The sequence below is a fragment of the Myotis yumanensis genome, unplaced genomic scaffold (assembly GCF_028538775.1).
Source record: "Myotis yumanensis isolate MYYU_CA2020_CCGP unplaced genomic scaffold, mMyoYum1.0.hap1 SCAF_2, whole genome shotgun sequence".
Taxonomy (NCBI): Eukaryota; Metazoa; Chordata; class Mammalia; order Chiroptera; family Vespertilionidae; genus Myotis; species Myotis yumanensis.
The window spans coordinates 159,397,878-159,423,122 of NW_027223753.1; the positions used below are offsets into that span (position 1 = coordinate 159,397,878).

General features: G+C 40.1%; 2 protein-coding genes across 2 annotated transcripts in view; one reads left to right on the forward strand and one right to left on the reverse strand.

Annotated features, from left to right (window-relative positions):
• KPNA1 (karyopherin subunit alpha 1) overlaps positions 1 to 25,245 on the reverse strand; it is a 101,239-nt gene that overhangs the window by 24,800 nt on the left and 51,194 nt on the right. Inside the window, exons 6-9 of the mRNA XM_070406314.1 lie at positions 3,951 to 4,082; positions 2,582 to 2,670; positions 2,191 to 2,290; positions 1,435 to 1,598 (exon numbers count right to left, since the gene is read on the reverse strand). Of these exons, the coding sequence (XP_070262415.1) occupies positions 1,435 to 1,598; positions 2,191 to 2,290; positions 2,582 to 2,670; positions 3,951 to 4,082 (485 nt within the window). The remainder of the gene's footprint in view (positions 1 to 1,434; positions 1,599 to 2,190; positions 2,291 to 2,581; positions 2,671 to 3,950; positions 4,083 to 25,245) is intronic.
• LOC139004439 (bifunctional purine biosynthesis protein ATIC-like) lies at positions 16,816 to 20,044 on the forward strand. The gene is made up of 3 exons (XM_070407336.1): positions 16,816 to 16,958; positions 17,558 to 17,678; positions 19,544 to 20,044. Exons 1-3 carry the CDS (start codon positions 16,816 to 16,818, stop codon positions 20,042 to 20,044), a joined length of 765 nt encoding a protein of 254 aa, XP_070263437.1.

Genomic DNA, 25,245 nt, shown 5'->3' on the forward strand with positions numbered 1-25,245 from the left:
CTAAGTAACATGTGATAGAAAGGTACTGATGGTGGTTATTAAGGGAACCCTATCATGATGACAGAATGTTTGCTGTCCCCTAGAAAAGCTGATTCTCCGTTTATTTAGTATTTTTGGATAAGAAACTACAAATCTTTCCTAATAATATTTCCCAGGTATCCCATCACTGGGAATCGAAGTTTTCCCTCTCATTGTTTGTCATAGTCTTCATTTCCTCTCTACACCACTCCTGACATACCCTTCCACACAAGTTTTATATAATTGAAAACAAATATTAAATCTTTATTTCAGGCTAAGTAAGTTAATATCCTTTAATTTTCCTTCAAAATCATATTTTTTCTCCCTTTTAATAAGATTGATCACTCTTCTCAAAACTATGACAGTTCCCTCATTTAAGATTGGATGATTGCCGAACCGGTTTGGCTCAGTGGATAGAGCGTCGGCCTGTGGGCTGAAAGGTCCCAGGTTCGATTCCGGCCAGGGGCATGTACCTTGGTTTCGGGCACATCCCCAGTGGGGAGCGTGCAGGAGGCAGCTGATCGATCCCTCTCATCGATGTTTCTAACTCTCTATCCCTCTCCCTTCTTCTCTGTGAAAAACCAATAAGATATATATAAAACAAAACCAAAAACAAACAAACAAACAAAAAAAAGATTGGATGATTAAAAAGAAATGGTTAAGATACATATGTAATCTAATGACTAAAGAGTACAACAGATTACTTCCCAGATTTTAAATGCTGTACTTCTGACCCCTAGAGCATCAGATTGCTTTTAATTCACAATAGCATTTTGCTGCTGATCTGCACCCACTCTGCAACCAGCTATAATCCCAGAGTTTGGCATTGTGTACATTACACTGATCTAATTCATTTCATGTGTCATGTTTGGAGCAGTGTCTCCTTGCATTGACTTTGTACTTACTTGAATTAAAATTTCATGCGGTTTATAATTGTGTATTATTTCCCCATTATTTTATCACTCTAACTTTTTTCTTTATTATCTAAAAATTTGAGTAATACAGTCTTTATTTATGTCGTCAGTAAATCTTCCACTCCATAAATCAAAGGCATCACAAAGAGATTTAGCAAATTAAAATTCAAAGGATGACACCAGTCTAGAATAAGCTCTAAAGCAGACAGAAAGATAAGGAATGACTATTTTTAGTGGCAATTTGCCTTTCACTATACAGTGTACATGAGCTGAAATTACATACAACAGTTTATTAAATGTTCCGGAAGGAATGATAACAGCAGAAAAGTGAGAGGTTCTTTATAAGTCTCAAAACAAACAAACAAACAAACTTGACATCAATATAAACAATTACAAAACACAGAAGCCCAAAGCACAGTAAGTCAATATAATGAATATTTGAGTTCAGCAATTAATATTGGGACAGAAAAAAAGCAGATACACTTCCTTCAAGATAACTTACATCAGCAACTCCACAAGTCTTCTACACACCCCTGCATCAATAACTGCTTGAATTTTATCATTAGGTCCATCAGATAGATACGAGAGGGCCCAGCAGGCATCAGCCAGTACATCAGTGTCACTGACAAATAGCAACCAGGAAAGCACATTCAGACAGGGGGAAACCTGCAAAGGGAGGATGGTATGATTATAAAATTCACAGAATAAAACGAAGAAGTGAGGTGAGAAACTCCAGAAAGCAACCAGACACACACTTGTTGACTTCTGGAATGACTAGCAGTACTTCTAGAGATGGAGTAGTAAGTGGTCAAGTGGCATGTCCATCTTTGGAAAGCTGTCGGTGGCCTTGTAGTTTAGTTTAATGAGGCAGTGAGAGCCCAAGGAAAATAATTTCAGAGAGCAAAGTTTAATATACACCAATTCTGAGAGATTCCTTGTCAAAACACACTCATTACAGACCAAAGAGGTAAAGGAACTTCCACAAGTGTTAAGATAGGAAATTCTGTATTTTAGATACTTTGTTATGAACAAAAAATGCTAGGTTTAAGGATTAATTCAGAGCTTTTTACAGGCAGTGAAAACTTATCCCAAATTAAAACAAAAACAAACAAAAAAACCATTTCTCTAGAAACAGATACTTTTTTGATAAAACTTATAGTTTTAAAATTTTATTATTTCTTTCCTTTCATACTAATATTGGCTGCTCACTCTTTTAATTGTAATTTTTCTGCCAATTTCCCACAAGTATAATCCTTACCTTTGCAAATTCTGGAGGTGGACTTTTCCCTCTACAGAGATTAGACAAAGCCCACACAGCATTCCGGGTCATAGTCAGGCGGTTTTGCTTTGAAAATAACCTATAAGTATGATGATACAATGGTAAACAATATAATGAATATTAATTTTGTGATGGCATAATATAAATACTAAACCATTTTTTCCAGACCTATAGCTTAATTCTAACCAAATAATTCAGAATTTTGGGACTGGAATTTCTTCAGATACCTGAAGAAATTATCTGAATAAGTCAGTAAATGTCTAGACAACAACAACAAAAATCACAGAAAAATCCAAAATGATTTCCAAAGATGCATTAGCATTCTGAAGAACATCCCATATTTTTATTACTTAAAGAAAAAGAAACTTACTGCAAAAGAGGGGGAAGAATGTTGCAGTCTAAGACATAGTCCCTGCACATGGTACTATCTCCAGCAATGTTGCCAAGAGCCCAGACTGCCTGTGAAAAATCATTCATTAATGACAGGTTGTATATTTTTATTCTCTTATAATTCTTTTTTTAAAAGTCAACAAATCACAGTAACTCTACAAAATTATACTGTAGGTAATCTACATATATTATACATCAAGGAGTCAGATGAAATAGTTGTGGAATTGGGGAAAGAAGATCAATCTACACTAATAAAAGAGAAACATGCAAATTGGTGTCACTCCACTACACCCACCTGCCAATCAGAGCAACTATGCAAATTAACCCAACAAAGATGGTGGTTAATTTGCATACACAGGCACAGAGTGAAGACTGAAGGCTCCAGCCAGAGTGAAGACTGAAGAGGCTTGGCTTCTCCACTGCAGCCGGACCAAAGACCTGGGTCCCGGGTGCCCGAGGAAAACCAGTGCCAGTAGCCAGGGGAAGGAATGCCTATTGCACGAATCTTTGTGCAACGGGCTTCTAGTAATATTATGAAAGTGTGCACGTGAACACTCAAGGTGGTAAACTTTGTAAAGAAAGGAGACAGTTCTTACATGTATTCTTTACCTTACAGGAACCCACCCCTAAGTAACATTCCACACAGCTCTTGGTATAAAGCAGTGATGTCTATGGCTTACTCAGCTGGTTAAAAATGTATTTTAAGCTTGCTTGCAAAAGAAAACAGTAAACCAAAATTTAAGAACAACTGAAATACAGAAAACTTTTGGACAGGTGATGGATATATCAACTTTCTTGATTATCATAATGGTTTCATGGATACACACACACACACACACACACACACAAACACACACATATATGTCAAAACGTATTTAAATATATGCAGTTTATTATGTCAATTATACCTCAATAAAACTGCAGAAGAAAATCATTCTCATTTAGTTTTTTATATTTATGAATTTGATAAAGTTGGCAGTAATAAAAAAATTCATGTTTCCTAGGTCTTTTGTGCACAAAAATGGCAAAGACCTGTTATTTCAATCAACACTAGATTACTATAAAAAAAGTTCAATAAGTGATCTAAAAAGTGTATGTGTGTGTGTGTGTGTGTGTGTGTGTGTGTGTATGGATAAAGAAATTCAGGATTAGGAGGAAAATGGTTTTGTTTCTAGGAGAAATTCTACCTATATTCACTATGAAATTTTTTATTTTGGTAAATTTAGATTTCTAGAATGTTCCCTGTAATGAACCATAGATTGTCATGGCCAAGTGGTAAAACTGAGGCCCTAAATATAAGAAAATTGTATTCTTTCACCTACTTCTCTTTATCTGTTTCATTTTTTTACCTGCTCCTGGACATCTTCAAACTCTGAGCTGAGCAACTCTATGAAGATAGGCACAGCTCCTGCCTGAATTACAATCCGGGTCTGATGAGAATTTCCTGAAGCAATATTTGTCAATACCCAAGCTGATTCAAACTATAAAGATAAAAATAATTTCATTATATTAAGATTTTAATAGCATGTTTAATTATAACAATTAGGTTTTCTATACATGAAGAAAAAAAACCTGAGATTATTTGTATATAACCTGTCGGGTAAATACTATATTAATTTTAAAAAGAAGAATTCCCAGAAGAAATACCTCAGCAGCCCAGAAGACCATTCGGGTGTCTAAAATTTCAGATCAAGGCAGAGCTGACAAGAGACCATAAAAAAATGATGGCTGACATGGAATGATCTTCCAAATTATATGCTGACATGGAATGATCTTCCAAATTGTGAATTTTTAAAAAAATGAAAAACAGCATACATTAATATGATACCATAATATATTTTCAAAAGGGTTAAGAGGGAATGTATGCATTAATTTACTTATTGTACAGAGTATCTCTGGAAGGAGTCACCAGTAACTGTAAATACTTGTTATCTACACTGAGAGGTCAGGGTGATTAGGGAACAAAGATGGGAAGAAAAAATACTTCTCACTGTAAAACCTGTACCTTTTGGCCTCAAACCATATAAATTACCTAATAAAAACTAATTAAATAATTTCCATAGGACAGGAAAATTGAAATGGGGAGAGGATGTTAATATAAAATGTATAAAATACAGGTAGAGTGAAAAAGGCAAAAGATGTTTTAAATCAGCGGTTGCCAACCTTTTAGACCTCATGACCACCAGTGGTCCATGGGGCCACCAGTTGGCGACCGCTGCTCCAAAGGTTTCCTTAAACCAGCGGTCACCAATCTTTCGGACCTCATGGAACACCAGTGGTCTGCGGACCACTGGTTGGCAACTGCTGCTTTAAATGATAAGTAGGCCAAAATAAGTTAATAGGCATATAATTAATAGAAATGGGTACTTCAGAGCATAACAGCTTCCAATAAATGAGAAGGCTCCACACGAAGGCACAGAGGTAAGATTGAAAAGAACATTCTTAGCCCTAGCCGGTCTGGCTCAGGGGATAGAGCACCAGCCTATGGACTAAAGGGTCCTGGGTTCGGTTCCGATCAAGGGCACATGCCCAGGTTATAGGCTCGATCCCTAGTAGGGGGCATGCAGGAGGCAGCCAATCAATGAGATTTCTATCTCTCTCTCCTTCTCCCTTCCTCTCTGAAATAAAAAAATATATATATATTTTAAATAACATTCTTAAAGATTAATAAACTGGTAAACAGAGATTCTTTTTTTTTTTCTTCTTTTTTGCAGCCTGGCCCCGGCCCCTTCCCCCTCCCTCTGCCTTCTAAACAGAGATTCTTAAGAAAATTATGGTCAATGAAAATTATTGCATATTACTAATCTCACCCCTCCTATAATAACTTGACTAGAGCCTATTATAAAGAAATCTAGGAATTAGCTATTAAAATCCAAAAATGAACTCTTACAGTTCTATTATAGTTGAGTTCTTAGTTTTTGATTCTTTCTCCTGTTCTGTCTTTTAATCATCCTTTAACAAAGCTCATATGCAGAAAAAAATTCAGTGGTATGCCCCTTGAATGAAAGATCAATTAAAGCCCTAGCCGGTTTGGCTCAGTGGATAAAGCGCTGACCTGTGGACTGAAGGGTTCTTGGTTCGATTCCCATCAAGGGCACATGCCCAGATTTGTGGGCTTGATTCCCAGTTTGGGGCATGGAGGAGGCAGCCAATCAATGATTCTCTCTCATCATTGATGTTTCTATTTCTCTCTCCCTCTCCCTTCCTCTCTGAAATCAATAAAAATATATTTTAAAAAAAGATCAATTTTAAAAAAGGAGCTATGACTCTTCTAAGCTTTCGGGTAGACTGAAAGGCAGTTGTCATATAAAAAAAAACCCACATAAATCATAAGAGGTGAGAGAAGATGGAAGAAATCTAGTTAGCACAGTTCAAAACCACATATGAATGATAGCAAATTCATAGGAGAAGATGTTTAAAGAAGAGGACGTTCAAAGAAACCTATAAATGTGACATCCACAAGTGAGATAAAGTGGTTTGGTAGCTACAGTGAACACTGATAATACAACAGCAATGAGTACCGGACTAGGAACACCCTTTCTGTCTGTTAACTTTTTATTATGAGAGAAGTTCAACAGACTTTTAAACACTGAATCATCACAAAAACCCATTAGCCCAGCCAGTCAGGTGGCTCAGTTGGCTAAGTGTCGTCCTATACACCAAAAAGGTTGCAGGCTTAATCCCCAGTCCAGGCACTTATGAGAGGGAACCGATTGATGTTTCTCTTTTCTCTCTAAAAAATAAATAAAAATGTCCTCGGGCCCAGCAGGCGTAGCTCAGTGGTTAAGCATCAACCTATAAACCATGAGATCATGGTTCGATTCCCAGGCAGGGCACATGCCCAGGTTGCAGGCTTGATCCCCAGTGTGGGGTGTGCAGGAGGCAGCCAATCAATGACTCTCTTTCATCACTGATGTTTCTATCTCTCTCTCCCTTTTCCTTCCTCTCTGAAACCAGTAACAATATATATATATTTTTTAAAAATCAAGTGAGGATTTAAAAAACCAAACACATCAAATAACCCCCTATATTTAAATCACTACTGAAACTAATGCTCAAGCCCAAATCTGTCTGAATTAAACTTTACATTTATAGACCACTTTATATTTTCAAAGCATTAGTCACATATTCTCAGATGTTTCTCACAGCAACCCAGAGAAGTCTGGCCCTTCTAGTTTACGAATAAGGAAATTATTGGAAAAAGATCCAACAATCTAACTAATGACTTGAGTAATGTTACACAGCCAAAGAAAACTAGATTTTTGGAGAGAATTGAAGATGGCGGCATAGGTAAACACCGGAGACTGCTGCCGCAAACAACCACTTCAAAAATACAACTAAAAGACGGAACGGACATCAACCAGAACCACAGGAAGGCTGGCTGAGGAGAGACTCTTCAACTAGAAGGAAAAACAACAGCATTACGAGGCTCAGAGGAGGTGCAGTGTGGAAAATTTAAAGGTACGGTGGTGCGCGCGCAAAGCGGGCTGGTGGCTGAGGGCGCGGTTGTTGTTTTCAATCAGGAGGGAGTCTCAGACTCTGGGCTACAGATCCGGGTGAGTCTCTAGGGACCCAGACTCAAACGGGAGAAGCGGGACTGTCTGGCTACGGTCCCTCCGAGGTTTGCAGCGGTTGCTGGGACAGAGAGGCGGAGCCCCTGGGGACGGACTGAGAGCAGCCATAGCTGCTCCCTCCGCCCGCCCTGTTGATCTCACCCCGCCCAAGCCCTGCGCAGAGCCATTTGCCGGATCGCCTCAGGCAAAGGCTAGATTAGCACCTCCCCAGAGGACAGAAGTTTTCCACACAGCTGATTCTCACAGCCAGTCGACCTGGTGGTCAAATCCCTCTAGTATTAACTACAACAATTAAGGCTTAACTAGAACAAGACTGTGCACAACAATTAAGGCTTAACTAGAACAAGACTGTGCACAAAGACCACAAGGGGGTGCACCAAGAAAGCATAAAAGATGCGGAGACAAAAAAACATGACAGAAATGGAGGATATGGAGCTAAAAATCGCAATTTTGAGGGCTTGCAATAAACTTGAGCAGAGCCTCATGAAAACTAATGAGACCCTCGATGCTATGATAAAGAAACTAGAAAGTAAGCATACATGGTCTGAAATAAAGAATATTATACCCAATAGCAGACCAGAGGAGCACAAGAATCAAACCAAAGATTTGAAATGCGAAGAAGCAAAAAACACCCAACTGGAAAAGCAAAATGAAAAAAGAATCCGAAAATACGAAGATAGTGTAAGGAGCCTCTGGGACAGCTACAAGCGTACCAACATCAGAATAATAGGAGTGCCAGAAGATGAGAGACAGCAAGATATTGAAAACCTATTTGAAGAAATAATGGCAGAGAACTTCCCCCACCTGGTGAAAGAAATGGACTTACAGGTCCAAGAAGCGCAGAGAACCCCAAACAAAAGGAATCCAAAGAGGACCACACCAAGACACATCATCATTAAAATGCCAAGAGCAAAAGACAAAGAGAGAATCTTAAAAGCAGCAAGAGAAAGACAGTCAGTTACCTACAAGGGAGTACCCATACGACTGTCAGCTGATTTCTCAACAGCAACTTTGCAGGCCAGAAGGGAATGGCAAGAAATATTCAAAGTGCTGAATACCAAGAACCTACAACCAAGATTACTTTATCCAGCAAAGCTATCATTCAGAATTGAAGGTCAGATAAAGAGCTTCACAGATAAGGAAAAGCTAAAGGAGTTCATCACCACTAAACCAGTATTATACGAAATGCTGAAAGGTATCCTTTAAGAAGAGGAAGAAGAAAAAGGTAAAGATACAAATAGTGAACAACAAACATGCATCTATCAACAAGTGAATCTAAGAATCAAGTGAATAAATAATCTGATGTACAGAATGAACTGGTGATTATAATGAATCAGGGACATAGAAAGGGAACGGACTGACTATTCTTGGGGGGGAAAGGGGAATGGGAGATGCGGGAAGAGACTGGACAAAAATCGTGCACCTATGGATGAGGACAGTGGGTGGGGAGTGAGGGCGGAGGGTGGGGCGGGAACTGGAAGGAGGGGAGTTATGGGGGGGGGGGAAGAGGAACAAATGTAATCTGAACAATAAAGATTTAATTTAAAAAAAAAAAAAAGAAAAAAGAAAACTAGATTTTAGTCTCCTATTCTAATACTTGTAGCCAGCCTCTCTGGTTTCCTTTCAGTTTTCTCTCTGAAGTATACCTGTAACACTGACAGGAATATTTCAACTGTGGTTTTGGTATCTAGGGCCAGAAATGTCAAATAATATGTCAGATTGTTTAGTGGATACTAAAATGAAAATACAGTTCACCTAAAATGCAGTTTCTTTTGCTTACTAGGAAAATTAATTAGTAAGACAGACATGTAACTTTCCTACTAAAAGACAGGCTCAAAGTTCAACAAAGAGTTGTCATTTATGGAGAGGCCACATCAAAGAAATGGAAACTGTGAGGCAAAGCAATCTACACTAATAAAAGAGAAACATGGTAATTGGCGTACGACCGCTACCCTTCCCATTGGCTAATCAGCGTATCCTTATGCAAATTAACTGTCAGCCAAGATGGCGGCCGGCAGCCATGCACTGAAGCGAGCAGGGAGGTTTGCTTCCTCCAGGGACTGCAGACTCCAACGTTCCCCGCCTCACTTTCCGGCCTCTCAACTGCAACTCTAAGCAACTATTACTATGTTGCAAATAAGAAGCTAAACAAAACTGGCTTTCAGTCAGCCCTGGACCGCAACATTGTATCCATGTTTTCAGCAGCGAGGCCTCAGAGCTAAAGCTGGCCCAGAATAAAAAAAAAAAAAAAAAAAAGAAAACAAGGAGCGGTTGGGAGCTTTTAGTCAACTGCCAGCGGGAAAACAGCCCTCAGTCCCTCAGCCAGCCTGGCCAGGCACCCCAGTGGGGACCCCCACCCTGATCCAGGACACCCTTCAGGGCAAACCAGCCGGCCCCTACCCGTGCACCAGGCCTCTATTCTATACAGTAAAAGGGTAATATGCCTCCTGGCACCGGGATCAGCGGAGTAGCAAGGCTCCCGGCACCGGGATCAGCGGAGCAGCGAGGCTCCCGGCACCGGGATCAGCGGAGCAGCGAGGCTCCCGGCACCGGGATCAGCGTGACAGGGGGCAGCGCCCAAACCCCCTGATCAGCCCTGCTCTGTGCCTGATATGGGGGAGCTCCCCAATCCCCCGATCGCCCTGCGGCTCTGTGTTTGACAAGGTGCAGCGCACCAACCCCCTGATTGGCCCTGCTCTGTGTGTGACAGGGTGCGGCGCCTCAACACCGCCCCCCCCCACGGGCCCTGCTCTGTGCCTGATAGGGGGGAGCTCCCCAATCCCCTGATTGCCCTGCGGCTCTGTGTTTGACAGGGTGCGGCGCACCAACCCCCTGATCGGCCCTGCTCTGTGTGTGACAAGGTGCAGTGCCCCAACCCCCTGCCCCCACGGGCCCTGCTCTGTGTGTGACAGGGTAGAGCCATAACCTCCCCATTGGCCCTGCCCTGAGTGTGACAGGGTGCAGCGCCCCAACCCCCTGATCTTCCCTGCTCTGTGTGTGACAGGAGGCGGTGCCCCAGCTCCCCTATCGGCCCTACTCTGAGTGACAGGGGGGAGCTCCTCAACCCCCTGATGGGCCCTGCTCTGTGAGTGACAGGGGGCAGCGCCCCAACCCCCCTGATGGGCCCTGCTCTGTGAGTGACAGGGAGCAGCGCCCCAACCCCCTGATTGGCCCTGCTCTGTGAGTGACAGGGGGCAGCACCCCAACCCCCTGATCGGCCCTGCTCTGTGCGAGACAGGGGGTGGCGCCGCAACCTCCCCATCGACCCTGCCTTGAGTGTAACAGGGTGCGGTGCCCCAACCTCCCAATCAGTCTACCCTGAAAGTGACTGAGAGTGGCAGTGCAACCTCCCGATCCGCCCTGCTCTGTGCATGACAGGGCGGCACCCCAACTCCCCAATCGGCCCTGCTCTGAGCCTGACCAGGGGCTGCACTTAGGGATTGGGCCTGCCCTCTGCCACCCGGGAGCAGGCCTAAGCCAGCAGGTCGTTACCTCCCGAGGGGTCCCAGACTGTGAGAGGGCACAGGCCGGGCTAGGGGACCCCCGCCCCAGTGCACAAATTTTTGTGCACCGGGCCTCTAGTCTGTAAATAATGAGTAAGATTAGCATATAAAACAATTAATATCTAAGTGAAAAGACTGTGGTGTGATTTTATTGCAAAAGAAGTGGTAATAATAATCTGAGTAGATAAAGAATATATTAAAAAGGTATCAATGAGAAGAAATTAAAATAATAATTGCTGCCAGAGTCCAAACTGCTATTTGTCTGATGACCAAAGGTCTCACAGAAAATGAGAGAGAATTCCAGATGCTATGTAAGTGAATAAACTGGAGAAACAAAAGAGTGACAATGAGTAAGAAAATATGGAGTAAGTGAAAAATAGCCTAAACATGAATTGATGGAAATTAGAAATTAGGACATCTCAGCAAAAGAAGAATGTACCAGAGTCATGTTTATTACTAAGAAGAACATAATAACAACCTCTGAGCACAAAGATTCAATGTTTCTCTTGATAAGAATGAAAATCAGAAATCAGTTCTGCCATTACTAGGACAAAAAAAGACAAATAACTAATAACCAGAAAGCCACCGAAAACTAAATCATGTTCATGCATTAATAAAGCATTAAAACACACAAACGTACACATCACACTAGGTGCTGATTAACGTTTACCTCATAAAAACTCATTAAGCTATATTTGTGCAATTAGCTATACCCATGTATTATGTGTGTAATAAAACTTCTCTTTCACTGGATTCTGCAATCACTTTTTAGGTTAATGTTTTGGCGTTGGGTCCCTGATGAGAACTTAACATTAAAAACAGTTGCAAAATGGGAAAGCCCAGAGTTCACAGCACAATGGCATAAAGTTATGATAGAAATGGCAAGGAAAATTAATTTAAGTAACCATGTGATTCAAAAACAAATCAGTAACATGAAATGAAAAAAATATCTAAGAAATAGTACTACCTAAAATAATAAATGGTAGCCAAAATAGCTGTCATCTTTACTCCTGTTTGTAGTTGTAAACTACTATATTCTTAGTGCTACAAGAATGGCACCATACGAGGAAACAACCTGTCATGCAGCTGTAATTGCTTATAAATTGTAATTCCATTATTTTTTACTATCCAGAACTTGCTAAATAAGGCTACAGCTGAAATCTGAAGGGTACACTGAAGATTTGATATTTTCTCTCTTCCCTGAGTCTCTACCTTCCGGTGCTCAGTTCCTTCAATAAGGAAAATGAAAATCCAAAGCTGAAATACTTCTGACCTCCTATCAAGTTTCCCACTCCAGGTTGAGGTACGCCTGGTTCCCTTTCTCCATTTGGATCAGGACTCTGTTGCTGGCCACTTTGCTGGGTCCACTCTGGTTCCTAGCAAATGCCAGGCTCACCTGGAGAGCAAGTGAAAAGAAAGGCTCACATCAGAAAAATAAACCCAGATATAAAACTCTGTGGAGAACAGTGCCTGAGTCATCTGAGCAACCTTTCAAGAAAGGAAGAGGAATCAATGAAGATGGGAAAAGAAGTAGGAGGATGAAGGCTTACTGCAGTTTACTCACATTAAGCTTTAGAAGGGATGAGAGGCAGGAAATGGGGAAACTAAACCGTTTTTCTTTTTCAAATTTATGACCTTAAGGAGAATATGTGTCTAATGATGGGAGCTAGGAGGCAATTTATTTCTAAAAATTTTTATAAGCTTCTATAAAGTTTGAGAATGTAACCTCTTAGCACTGCAAAGGACAATACACAGATGCTGGGCCTGGACTCAGGATGCCCTTAGTCAAATGGTATTGTCTGCTTTCTAAATCCTAGATTCCACCCATTTTCATCTTGTTTGAGGGTAAGAGAGTATCTGGATAGCACTGCCCAAAGCAGGAGTTTTTATCTCCCTAGTTTGAGACACCTCACTGATTTCCGGATAAGGAAAGCCAGAAAGGAAGTGAAGAGACCCTTTACTAGGATTCAGTCCTTTATCTACGGAATGAATGAATGAAATTTGTCCACAGGATTTATTATTGAGTTTAGCTATTATCATTATGTTATTCTCTTCCTGGAAGTGAAATGGCAAAAGCCCCATTCCAAAGACACACTGTCCAACTTTCTAGCAAGCAGGTAGGAGTATCCAAGAAGACAGAGGAAGGCGTGCCCTCCAAGTTTAACAGAGCACATCTAATTATTTGAGCACAAAGCCTCCTGGCCCTAAGGTCTCCCTCAATATACTTGCTCCTCCTGCTTTTAGGGGGAGAGAGGTCAAGATTACCCATTAGTCACACTGGAGAAAGAACACCATGTTGTGCTTAAATGTACACAGAAGAAAAGCTGGGGATGACCTTTATATAGTAAATAGGTTGATTATTTCTCAGAGTCTTTGGACATCTAAGGTTAAAATCATCAGATGGTCACTTCCAGAGAAATAATTTCTCAATCTTTCAGCCTAATTATTAGTTTACGCAAGGGGTGGAATCTGAGAATTTAGATAGAAGCAAATTAGAGATTTCTGAAGGCATTCATCTTCAGATGTTTTAAGGATACAAACTCTAGGATTACAGAATTAAAAAATGATGTAAAATCTGCACAGGCTAGCCAGGAGAGGGCACTGTCTGAGAGAATACTGGAGAATGTAGAGATGGGGAAGTACCCATTTCTCTGACTTTTCATTTTAGGCCTAGGTTATACCATTTATCTTTAGTGCATTAAGAAACTGGACCTCTGCAATCCCCTATTAAGAACTGCTAGATCGAGGAGTAAATTCAGCACTCGGAACTACCCTCATTGTCAGAGACAGGATAGAAACATTTTCACATGAACAAAATAATTTTTCCTACCTCCCTCTTCCTACAAAGCTTTTCAAATGATAAACTGCAGTAAGAATCTTCATTGGGTTCCTCTGGTACTCTTGGCAGATAGCTTAGGGGCTCAGGCTCTGTTCTCTGCAGTGTTGGTTGTCTGGATTTCCTTTTTTTTCTGAGAAGTCTTTCTTCCCTTGCTTTCTAGGTGAACCTGGTAACTTTTCAGGTGATGGTGATCCTGGCCTTAGATGGGGACCAGAATTATAATCCAGGAGGCAGCTAGCAAAACAGAATCTTAATTCAAATGAACTTGGGGATTAGTAAATATCAAACTGGAGAAGAAAAACTGAAGGGGCACTGAAGTACTCTACCTTTTCTGGATTTCTTGTTTTTCCTCTGGAAGAAACGCATCACCGCAACAAAGAGAGTAAAAGAGGCAGAAAGATGGAGTGGGAGGAAAGGAGAGAAAATATCAAGACAAAGCATCAAGTTTTATGAACTATCTACAAGACTCTGGACGGTAAGGAAACTGGGGACAAAGTTGTCATTTACAAAAATGTCCCATCCCTACAGCCTTATGGTAAGGCAAAAGCAAACAAGGGGGCAAAAGTTATCTTTGATTAACCTGTTATTGGCAAACATTCACTTGGAAAAATAACCCCATTTTTGTAATCTACTTGGTACCTAACCAATTATTATAGTTGCCTGAACCCTCTATCTTAGATCTTACAAGTACTCGATAATTTAGGTGTCACAGGTATTTTGTTAAAGAATAGAGAAATAAATTCAGCTGGTTATTCCAAGGAAATCTAACTAATGAAAAATGACCAACTTACTAAAAGCCCAACATTATTCAGGAACAAAATAGTATTTTTTTAAAATTAAATTTATTGGAGTGACATTAGTCAACATGAACATAAAGGTTTCAGATGTGTGTTTCTATAAGATCTGCATACAGCACCATGTGCTCAACATCCAAAGTCAAATCTTTATTAGGACCCCCTTTTCTGCCCCCTCCTTCCCTCTGGCAACCAACATACTGCTGTGTTCACGAGTTTCAGTTTTATATCCCACATATGAGTGAAATCATGTGGTTCTTAGCTTTTTCCTACTGATTTATTTCACTCAAGATAATGTTCTCAAGGTCCATCCATTTTATTACAAATGGCACTATTTCATCCTTTCTTATGGCTGAGTAGTATTCCATTGTATATATGTACCCATCATCTTTATCTAGTCCTCTATTGTAGGACACTTTGGTTGTCTCCATGTCTTGTCCACTGTGAATAATGCTGCAATGAGCACAGAGGTGCATATATCTTTGCAAATACATGATTTCAACTTTTCTAGGTATATACCCAGGAGAGAAATTGCTGGGTCCTATAGTAGCTCTATTCTTTTTTTTTGAGGAATCGCCAGACTGCTTTCCATAGTGTTTGTACCGTTACATTCCCACCAGCAGTGGATGAGGGTTCTTTTTTCACCACAACCTCTCCAACACTTGTCATTGCTTGTCTTGTTGATAATGGCCACACTAACAGGTGTGAGGTGGTATATCATTGTAGTCTTGATTTGTATTTCCCTAACAGCGAGGGAGGTTGAACAACTTTTCTTACATCTATTGGCTGATTGTATGTCTTTTTGGGAGAGGTGTATTTTCAGGTCCTCTGCCCACTTTTTGACTGTTTGGTATTGAGTTTTTTGACTTCTTTATATATTATGGAAATTAAACCTTTGTCGGAGCCACTGTGTGCAAATATCATCTCCCATCTGGTTGGCTGCCTCTTTGTTTTGTTGTCAGTTTCTTTTGCTGTACAGAAGTTTTTTAGTTTGATATAGTTCCATTCATTTATTTTTGCCTTTACTTCACTTGCCTTTGGTGTCAAAGTTCATAAAATGTTCTCTATGACTAAGGTCCATTAAGTTGGTGCCTATATTTTCTTCTATGTAACTTATTATTTCAGGTCTTATATTTAGGTCTTTGGTCCATTTTGAATTAATTTTTGTATACAGGGACAAAATGTAATCCAGTTTCATTCGTTTGCATGTGGCTTTCTAGTTTTCCCAGCACCATTTGTTGAAAAGACTATGTTTGCTCCATTCTGTGTTTCTGGCCCCTTTGTTGAAAATTATCTGTCCATTTACATGTAATTTTATAGCTGGGCTCTCTATTCTGTTCCATTGATCTGTGTGTCTGTTTCTCTGCGAATACCATGCTGTTTTGATTATCATAGCTCTGTAGTATAATTTGAAGTCAGGTAGCATTATACCTCCAGCTTTGTTCTTTTCTCAGGATTGCCTTGGCTATTGGGGGTCTTTTATGGTTCCATAAAAATCTAATGGCCGAAACCTGTTTGGCCCAGTGGATAGAGCTTCGGCCTGCGGACTGAAAGGTCCCAGGTTCGATTCTGGTCAATGGCATGTACCTGGGTTGCGGGCACATCCCCAGTAGGAGATGTGCAGGAGGCAGCTGATCGATGTTTCTCTCTCATCAATGTTTCTAACTCTCTATCTCTCTCCCTTCCTCTCTGTAAAAAAATCAATAAAATATATTAAAACAAAAACAAAAAAACCCCTAATGGTTTCTCCTTCTATTTATTCAAAGAATGACATTGGGATTTTGATGGGTATTGCATTAAATTTGTATATTATTGCTTTGGGTAATATGGCCATTTTAACGATGTTGATCCTTCCTAATCCATGAACACAGGTTATTTTTTTCATTTTGTTATCTTTTACTAATGCTTTGTAATTTTCCATATATAGGCTTTTCATGTTCTTTGTTAAGTTTATTCCTAGGTATTTTATTATTTTGGTTGCAATTGCAAAAGGATTTATTTTTTGCATTTCTTTTTCTGAAGTTTTGTTGTTAGTATACAGGAAGGCAATGGATTTTTGCACACTGACTTAGTATCCTGCAATTACTTATTTGTTTATTGTTTCTAATAGTTTTTTGGTGGAGTCTTTAGGGTGTTCTATATACAGAATCATATCATCCACAAAAAGTGATAATTTTACTTCTTCCTTCCCTATTTCGATGCTTTCTCTTGCCTTATTGCTCTGGCTAGGACTTCCAGCACTGTTGAGTAAGAATCATGAAAGTGGACATCCTTGTCTTGTTCCTGATCTTAAGAAAAGCTTTCAGTTTTTCACCTCTAAGTATGATATTAGCTGAGGGTTTATCATATATGGCCTTTATTATGTTAAGGTACTTTCCTTCTATCCTTATTTTATTGAGTAAATTGATATTGGTGAAGTAACCATGCTGAGAGCAGCAGTTAAAAACCACGCTTGAGTGACGGTAGTGTGTGAACCGGAGGACTATGCTGCCGTGTCCACAGAGATGCAGAGCTCCAACAGTAAAGACACCTCCTTGGAGACCAGACACCAGTTGGCCTTGAAGGCTTTCACTCACATGGCACAATATGATGAAGAAATTTCAGATTACTTCAGGAAACAGCAAAGGAATATCTCAGATGCCCTGCGGTACGGAATGAACTCTTATCGAACTCTAGCCCAAGCTTCCCATCACAGCTCTAAATGGAGCCCCTGGACTTATAAACTTGTGTGACGCTTTGAATGCCTGGCAGCTGGTGAAGGAACTCAAAGAAGCCTTAGGCCAGTGATGGCGAACCTATGACACGCGTGTCAGAGATGACATGCAAACTCATTTTTTGGTTGATTTTTGTTAAATGGCATTTAAATATATAAAATAAATATCAAAAATATAAATCTTTGTTTTACTATGGTTGCAAATATCAAAAAATTTCTATATGTGACACGGCACCAGAGTTAAGTTAGGGTTTTTCAAAATGCTGACACGCTGAGCTCAAAAGGTTGGCCATCACTGCCTTAGGCCTTTCAGCTGTTGCCTCTTTCAAGCACGTCAGCCCATCAAACGCTGCTGTTGGAGTTCCCCTTAGTGAACTCCAAAGTGTGCATGGTCTATGACATGTATAAAACCCTCTCACCCATAGCAACTTCATATGCACGAGCAAGAGGGGCTGATAGGATGTCTTCATTTGGTGACTTTGTTGAGCTATCTGATGCCCTATGTGATGTCCCTACTGCCAAAATCTCCAGAGGTATCTGATGGTATTACTGCCCCAAGGATATGAAGAAGCAGCTTTGAAAATACTTTCTAAAAAGAAAAATGGAACTACCATGTTCTTCAGATGGACCAATCTTACAATCCAGATAAATGAAGTTCGGACTCTCTTTGGTCTTTGTTTAAGTCAGAAGAGAAATAATGATGTCATTATTTAGCAATGTTGTTACCAAGAAAAAAGATTTGCTGGCATCTGTGCTATAAGACCTCATCATGGTCACCATTGCTGGGAAGTACTAGATATACCAGTTAATAATAGAGGATTTTGTAATCAAAGAAAACACAGTAATTTCAAGAGAAACATCAAAAGTGCTTTATTCAAAGTAATGTCCATCGCTAGCTACACATTTCCCCATCTTTCAGGTAATTTGTGGATACCGTCCCAATAGAACTTTTCTTGTTTTGAGGCAATCATTAAGAGACCCAATTTTCCACTTCTTTGTACGTTTTGAAGTGCTGCTCAGAAAGTGCTTGTGCCATCAATGGGAACAAATGGTCATCTGAAGGAGTAAGGTCTGGTGAATACGGCGGGTGGGTTAATATTTCCCAGGAAAGATCTTTTAACGTGTCTTTAACTGGTTTTGAAGTGTGTGATGGTGCGTGACCATGAAGCAAAATTACTTTGCCGTGTTTTCTGGAACATTCTGGTCATTTCACAATCAAAGCATGGTTCAAATGATTGTATGTTGTCGGTAGCGAACAGTATTAACAGTTTCACCTGGTTTTAGAAGCTCATAATACATCACACCTTCCTGATCCCACCAAACGCAGAGCATTGTCTTCTTTCCGAAGCGATTTGGCCTTGCAGTCAATGTTGATGGTTGACCTGGATCAACCCATGATTTTGTGCATTTGGGATTCTCAAAATAAATCCACTTTTCATCGCCAGTCACAATTCAATGCAAAAAAGACTTTCTTTCGTGCCACTGAAGCAACATTTTACTGATGACGTTTCGGTTTTCTATTTGTCTTTCGTTCAGTTGATGAGGCACCCATTTTCCTTCCTTTAAAATCTTTCCCATTGCTTGTAAACAATCAGAAACTGTTTGCTGAGCAACGTTTAATCTTTCTGCAAGTTGTTTTTGAGTTTGACATGCATATTCATCCAATAATGCTTGCAATTGTTGGCCTTCAAACTTTTTTGGTTGACCTGGACATTGTCTATCACATTGAAATCATCACTTTTAAAGCATTTAAACCAGTGTTCACAAGTATCCTGAGATGGAGCATGTTCACCATAAGCTTCCCGAAGTATTCAGCAGCACTTTTCTTCAAAATAATGAATTAAATCTTCCCGCAATGCTTTTTTGGCACGAACTTCGATATTTATTTATTTATTTATTATTTATTATTTATTATTTATTTATTTATTTATTTATTTATTTATTTTTACAGAGAGGAAGGGAGAGGGATGGAGAGTTAGAAACATTGTTCAGCTGCCTCCTGCACACCCCTACTGGGGATGTGCCTGCAACCAAGGTACATGCCCTTGACCAGAATCGAACCTGGGACCCTTCAGTCTGCAGACCAAAGCTCTATCCACTGAGCCAAACTGGTTTTGGCGAAATTCGACATTTTTAAGTGTAAAAATATCTATGATGTTAACACCTTCAGAAAATTTGACATGAAGTTTTGAAGCTTGTTGTCAATGCAACAAAACAGCATACATATCAAATTGCATATATATCAACATATGTGTAGCTCCCATCTATTGAAAAAAATCCGCATTAATCGGTACACCTAGTACAGTGGTCGGCAAACTGTGGCTCGAGAGCCACATGCGGCTCTTTGGTCCCTTGAGTGTGGCTCTTCCACAAAATACCACGTGTGGGCGCGCACATACAATGCGATTGAAACTTCATGGCCCATGCGCAGAAGTTGGTATTTTGTGGAAGAGCCACACTCAAGGGGCCAAAGAGCCACATGTGGCTTACGAGCCGCAGTTTGCCGACCACTGACCTAGTACCCTCAGTTCAACTCCGTGTGCTGCACCAAGAATGGGCAGGTGATTGCCATTGGAGCAGAACAGCAGTCTCGGATCCAGTGCACGCGCCTGGCAGGAGATAAGGCGAACTTCTGGTGGCTTCGGCATCACCCACAAGTGCTCTCAATAAAGTTCAAAACCAGAGTGAACAGAGCAGAAATCTCCAATGCCATCGATCAGTATGTTAATGGTACCATCAACGAGGATGAAGATTTGGTAAAGTGGAAGGTGCTGTTTGAAGAAGTCCCTGATTTACTGACCTCGGCCAAGAAGAAGGAATGGGTGGACAAGCTTAGTGAAGTGTCCGTTAGTGAGGATGCCTTCTTTCCTTACAGGGATAATGTGGACAGAGCTAAAAGGAGTGATGTGGCATATATTGCTGCTCTATTCGGTTCTGCTGCTGACAAGGTTGTGATTGAGGCCCTCGATGAATTGGGAATGGTCCTCACTGCCACGAGTCTGCAACTCTTTCACCACTAATCTCATAACATTTGCTTTAAGTTTGCTTATGTTGATGAGAAATCATGTGGGTGAGAAATCATGTGGGCAACTTTGAAAACACTTTGGAAAAAATAAGACAATAAATCTGAATAATAATCTTGGGGAAAAAAAAAAAGATGTGATGTTATGCCCTAGCCAGTTTTTCTCAGTGGATAAAGCGTCGACCTACAGACCAAAAGGGTCCTGGGTTCGATCCCAGTCTAGGGCATGTACCTCAGTTGCAGGCTCCTCCCCAGCCCGAGCTCTGCCAGGGCTCATACAGGAGGGAACCAATGATGTGTTTCTCTCACATCTATATTTCTTTCCTCCTTCCCTCTCTCTCTAAAAATCAATGGAAAAATATCCTTGGGTGAGGATTTAAAAAAAAAAAAAAAAAAGATGTGATGTTAGGTTGTTTACTTTGGATTTCTCATCTCTTGAGGTAGGCCTGCAATGATAGAAACTTTCTTCTTTTTACTGCTTTCACTGCATCCCAGAAGTTTTGGTATGTTATACTGTCATTCTCATTTGTCTCTATACATCTTTTGATCTCATCTTTTATTTCCTTCTTTGACCCATTCATTTTTTAATAGTATGCTATTTAATCTCCATGTATTTGTGGGTTTCTTTTTCTTTTTTTTGTTAATCCTCACTCAAGCATATTTTCCCATTCATTTTTAGGGAGAGTGGAAAAGAGAGGGAGAGACAGAAACATCGATGTCAAAGAAACACATTGATTGGTTGCCTTCTGCAAGAGCCCTGACTAGGGCCTAGGCCAGGGAGAAGCCAGCAACTAAGGCACGTTCCCTTGACCAGAATCGAACTCAGGACCCTTTGGTCCGTAGGCTGACGCTCTATCCACTGAGCCAAACTGGCTTGGGCTCCATGATTTTAAGAGAGAGTGGAAAGGAGAGGGAGAGACAAGAGAAAAAGAAACAATGGATGTGAGAGAAACACAAGGATTGGTTGCCTTTGCACATACCTCAACCAGGGCCAGCATCGAGCCTGCAACTGAGGTACACGTCCTTGACTGGAATTGAACCAGGGACCCTTCAGTCCACAGGCTGACTCTCTTATCCACTGACCCAAACTGGCTAGGGCTATTTGTGGGTTTCTTTACTTCCTTTTTGCAGTTGATTTCTAATTTCAAGGCATTGTGGTTAGAAAATATGTTTGGTATAATTTCAATCTTCTTGAATTTGTTGATGCTAGTTTTGTGACCCAATATATGTTCTAATCTTAAAAATGTTCCATGTGCACTGGAGAAGAATGTATAATCTGATGTTCTGGGATGACAAGTTCTATAGATGTCAATTATGTCCTTTTGATCTAGTGTTTCATGTAAAGCCGGTATTTATTTATTTTGTTTGGTTGATTTGTCTAGAGATGTCAATGGAGTGTTAAGGTCCCCAAGTATAACTGTGTTTTGATCTGTTTGTTCCTTTAATTCTGTGAGTAGCTGTTTTATATATTTTGGTGCTCCTTGGTTTCATGCATATATATTAAGAAGTGTTGCCCTGGCAAGTTTTTCTCAGTGGGTAGTGAGTCGGCCTGCGGACTGAAGGATTCCGGATTTGATTCCCCGGTCAAGGGCACTTACCTTGGTTGCAGGTTCAATCCCTGGCCCCAGTTGAGGTGTGCACGTGAGGCAATCAATCGATGTCTCCCTCTCTCACATCGATGTTTCTTTCTCTCTCTCTCCCTCCACTCTCTCTAAAGATCAATGGAAAAATATCCTCAGGTGAGGATTAACAACAATAAAAAAAGAAGTGTTATGTTTTTCTGATATAGTATCCTCCTTATCATTATAAAATGTCCATCTTTGTCTCTTATTACCTTTGTTATCTTGAAATCTATTTTGTCATATATAAGTATGGCTACACCTGCTTTTCTGTGGAGAATTATTTGCTTGGAGAATCATTTTCCACCTTCACTCTGAATCTACCTTTGTCTTTGCAGCATAGATGTGCCTCCTGAAGGCAGCATATAGTCGAGTTCTGTTTTTAATCAAGTCTGCTACTCTCTGCCACTTTATTGGTGAATTCAGACCCTTTATATTTAGGATAATTATTGATGTATGAGATTTCCTTATAGCCATTTTATTTTTTGTTTTTTGTTAGCTCTGTGCCTCCATTGGTTCTTTTCCTTTCTATCTATTCTTTTTGTTTGGTGGTACTCTATACTTCTTTCTTCTTGCTTTAAGCTATGTGTTCTGGTTTGGTTACTTTTGTGTGTGGTTACCATTAGGTTTATAAAAAATAAACCTGTACTTATACCGTAGCATATTTTCTTTTGAGTGCAACTGATCTTCATCCTCCTTTGGCAGTTCAGACCTTTACTTCCCTCCCCTTTTATGTTTTTGTTATTACAGATAATCCCTGTTTATGCTCTAAGTTTTCTGGTGATCTTACTTGTAGTGCTATGACCTCATGTTCTTTGTTTCAGGTAGAATAACTCCCTTGAGTACTTCCTGAGAGAAAAACATTGATGTGATAAAATCCTCCAGCTGTGTATATCTAGGAAAATCTTTATTTCCTGTTTTCCACCTTCATATTTAAAGGATAATCTTGCTGGATATATTATTCATGGCTTGTAATTTCTCTCTTCCAGATGTTTGAATATTTGGTTCCACTCTCTTCTGGCTTGTAGAGTTTCTGCTGAGAAATCTGATGAAATTCTGATGGGTTTTCCTTTATATTTAGTTCACTTGCTTCTTTTCCCTGGTTGTTTTGAGAATTTTTTCTTTGTCATTATTATTTATTTATTTTTAAATAATTCTTTATTGTTGAAAGTATTACATATGCCCCTCTTTCCTCCCCAATTGGCCACCTCCAGCCCACCTCCATACCCCTTTCCCCACCGCAGGCCTTCAGCACCTATTGTCTATGTCCATGGGTTATGCATTGGAGATCTTTGGTTAACTACCTCCCACCCATCCCCACCTTCCCTCTGAGATTCTCACTCTGTTCCATGCTTCCATGTCTCTGGGTTCATTCTGTTCATCAGTTTATTTTGTTACTTAGATTCCACATATGAGTGTAATCATGTGATACCTGTCCTTCTGTGACTGACTTATTTCACTTAGCATGATACTCCCCAGGTTTCTCCATGCTGTCTCAAAGGGTAAGAGCTTCTTTTTTACTGCTGCACAGTATTCCATGGTATAAATGTACCACAGATTTTTTATCCATTCATCTACTGATGAGCACTTGGGCTGTTTCCAGATCTTAGCTATTATAAATTGTGCTGCTATGAACACAGGGGTGCCTACATTCTTTCTGATTGGTGCTTCGGGTTTCTTAGGATATAGTCCTAGAAGTATGATCACTGGGTCAAATGGCAGATGCATATTTAATTTTTTGAGGAAACTCCATACTGTTTTCCATAATGGTTGCACCAGTCTGCATTCCCACCAGCAGTGTACTAGGGTTCCCTTTACTCCACATACTCACCAGCACTTGTCATTTGTTGATTTGTTGATGGTAGCCATTTCTGACAGGTGTGAGATGGTACTTTATTGTCATTTTGATTTGCTTCTCTTGAATGAGTAGTGACTTCTAGCATTTTTTCATATGTCTCTTAGCCATCTGTATATCCTCTTTGGAGAAGTGTCTATTTAGGTCCTTTGCCCATTTTTTTTATTGGATTGTCTTCCTTTTGTTAAGTTGTAGGAGTTCCTTATATACTCTGGATATTAACCTTTTATGAGATATATCATTGCCAAATATCTTTTCCCAGAGTGGGCTCTCTTTTCATTTTGTTGATGATTTCTTTTTCTCTGAAGCTTTTTATTTTGATGTAGTCCCATTTGTTTATTTACTCCTTAGTTTCCTTTGTCTTAGGAGACGTATCTGTAAACATATTGCTACCAGAGATGTCTGAGGTTTTGCTGCCTATGGTTTCTTCTAGGATTTTTATGGTTTCACGACTTACATTTAAGTCTTTTATCCATTTGAGTTTATTCTTGTGTATAGTGTAAGTTGGTGGTCTAGTTTCATTTTTTTGGTATGTATCTGTCCAATTTTCCCAACACCATTTCTTTTTTTTTTCTAATTGTTTTATTGCTTAAACTATTACAGCGAGTATTACATATGTCTCCTTTTTTCCCCCCGCCCTTGACAATCCCCTGGCCACCCCTAGCCCCCAGTGTCTTATGTCCATTGCATGCATACAAGTCCTTCGGTTGATCTCTAACCCCCAACACCATTTCTTGAAGAGACTCTCTTGATTCCATTGTATGCTCTTGCCTCTTTTGTCAAATATTAATTGAGCATAATGGCTTGGGTCAATTTCTAGGTTCTCTGATCTGTTCCATTGATCTATACGCCTGTTCTTGTGCCAGTAAAAGGCTGTTTTGATTACGGTGGCTTTGTAGTATAACTTGAAATCTGGTATTGTGACTCCTCCAACTTTGTTTTTCTTTCTCAAAATTGCTGCAGCTATTCAGGGTCTTTTTTTATTCCATATAAATATTTGGAGTATTTGTTCTAGCTCTGTGAAATATTTCATTGGTATTTTAATAGGGATTGCATTGAGTCTGTAGATTGCCTTGGGTAGTATGGACATTTTAATGATGTGTCATTGATTTTTAATAACTTGAATACCAAGTGCTTTGGAGAGAGCCTCTTTGGACTGAGGTAACTAAGTGTTCTGTTTGCTTCTTGGATTCAAGATCTAGTTCTTCCCCATAGGTTTGGCAAGTTCTCATCCACTATTTGTTTAAATAGACTTTCCATTCCATACTCCCTCTCCTTCTTCGGAATGCGGGAGTTCGACCAGGAGTTCAATTGCTCGTTATGACATATGCTGACCAACAGGGGGTGGCGCGGAACATGGTGGGCGACCAGCGGCGGCAGCAGGGTGCTGAGGGAGCGTGAAGGAGGAGGCGGGAAGGCGGGGAATCTGATCGGCCCTGATCGTCGGGCAGACCTAGGAACCCTACCCGTGCACAAATTTCGTGCACCAGGCCTCTAGTAATTCTAATATTGCTTTTTCTGATGGAGTCAGAGCTTTCCTTTTTCTTTATGCTCAGATCTCTCTCTTCTCCCCTCTTCGTCATTTCTAGATTCCTATCTTCAATATCACTAATTCTTTACTCCATCTGGCTCTGTTTTCTATGCTCTGTAGTTAACTCTTTTTTTATTTTTTATCCTCATTTGAAGATATTTTTCCATTAATTTTCAGAGAGAGTGGAAGGAGAG

Excerpts from the sequence above, each read along its gene's own strand:
- LOC139004439 (XM_070407336.1), top strand. The coding sequence starts at position 16,816 with ATGCAGAGCTCCAACAGTAAAGACACCTCCTTGGAGACCAGACACCAG. Across the intron at positions 16,959-17,557 it reads AATATCTCAGATGCCCTGCG|GTATCTGATGGTATTACTGC; the intron begins GTACGGAATGAA and ends AAATCTCCAGAG. Across the intron at positions 17,679-19,543 it reads TTACAATCCAGATAAATGAA|TACCCTCAGTTCAACTCCGT; the intron begins GTTCGGACTCTC and ends CCACTGACCTAG.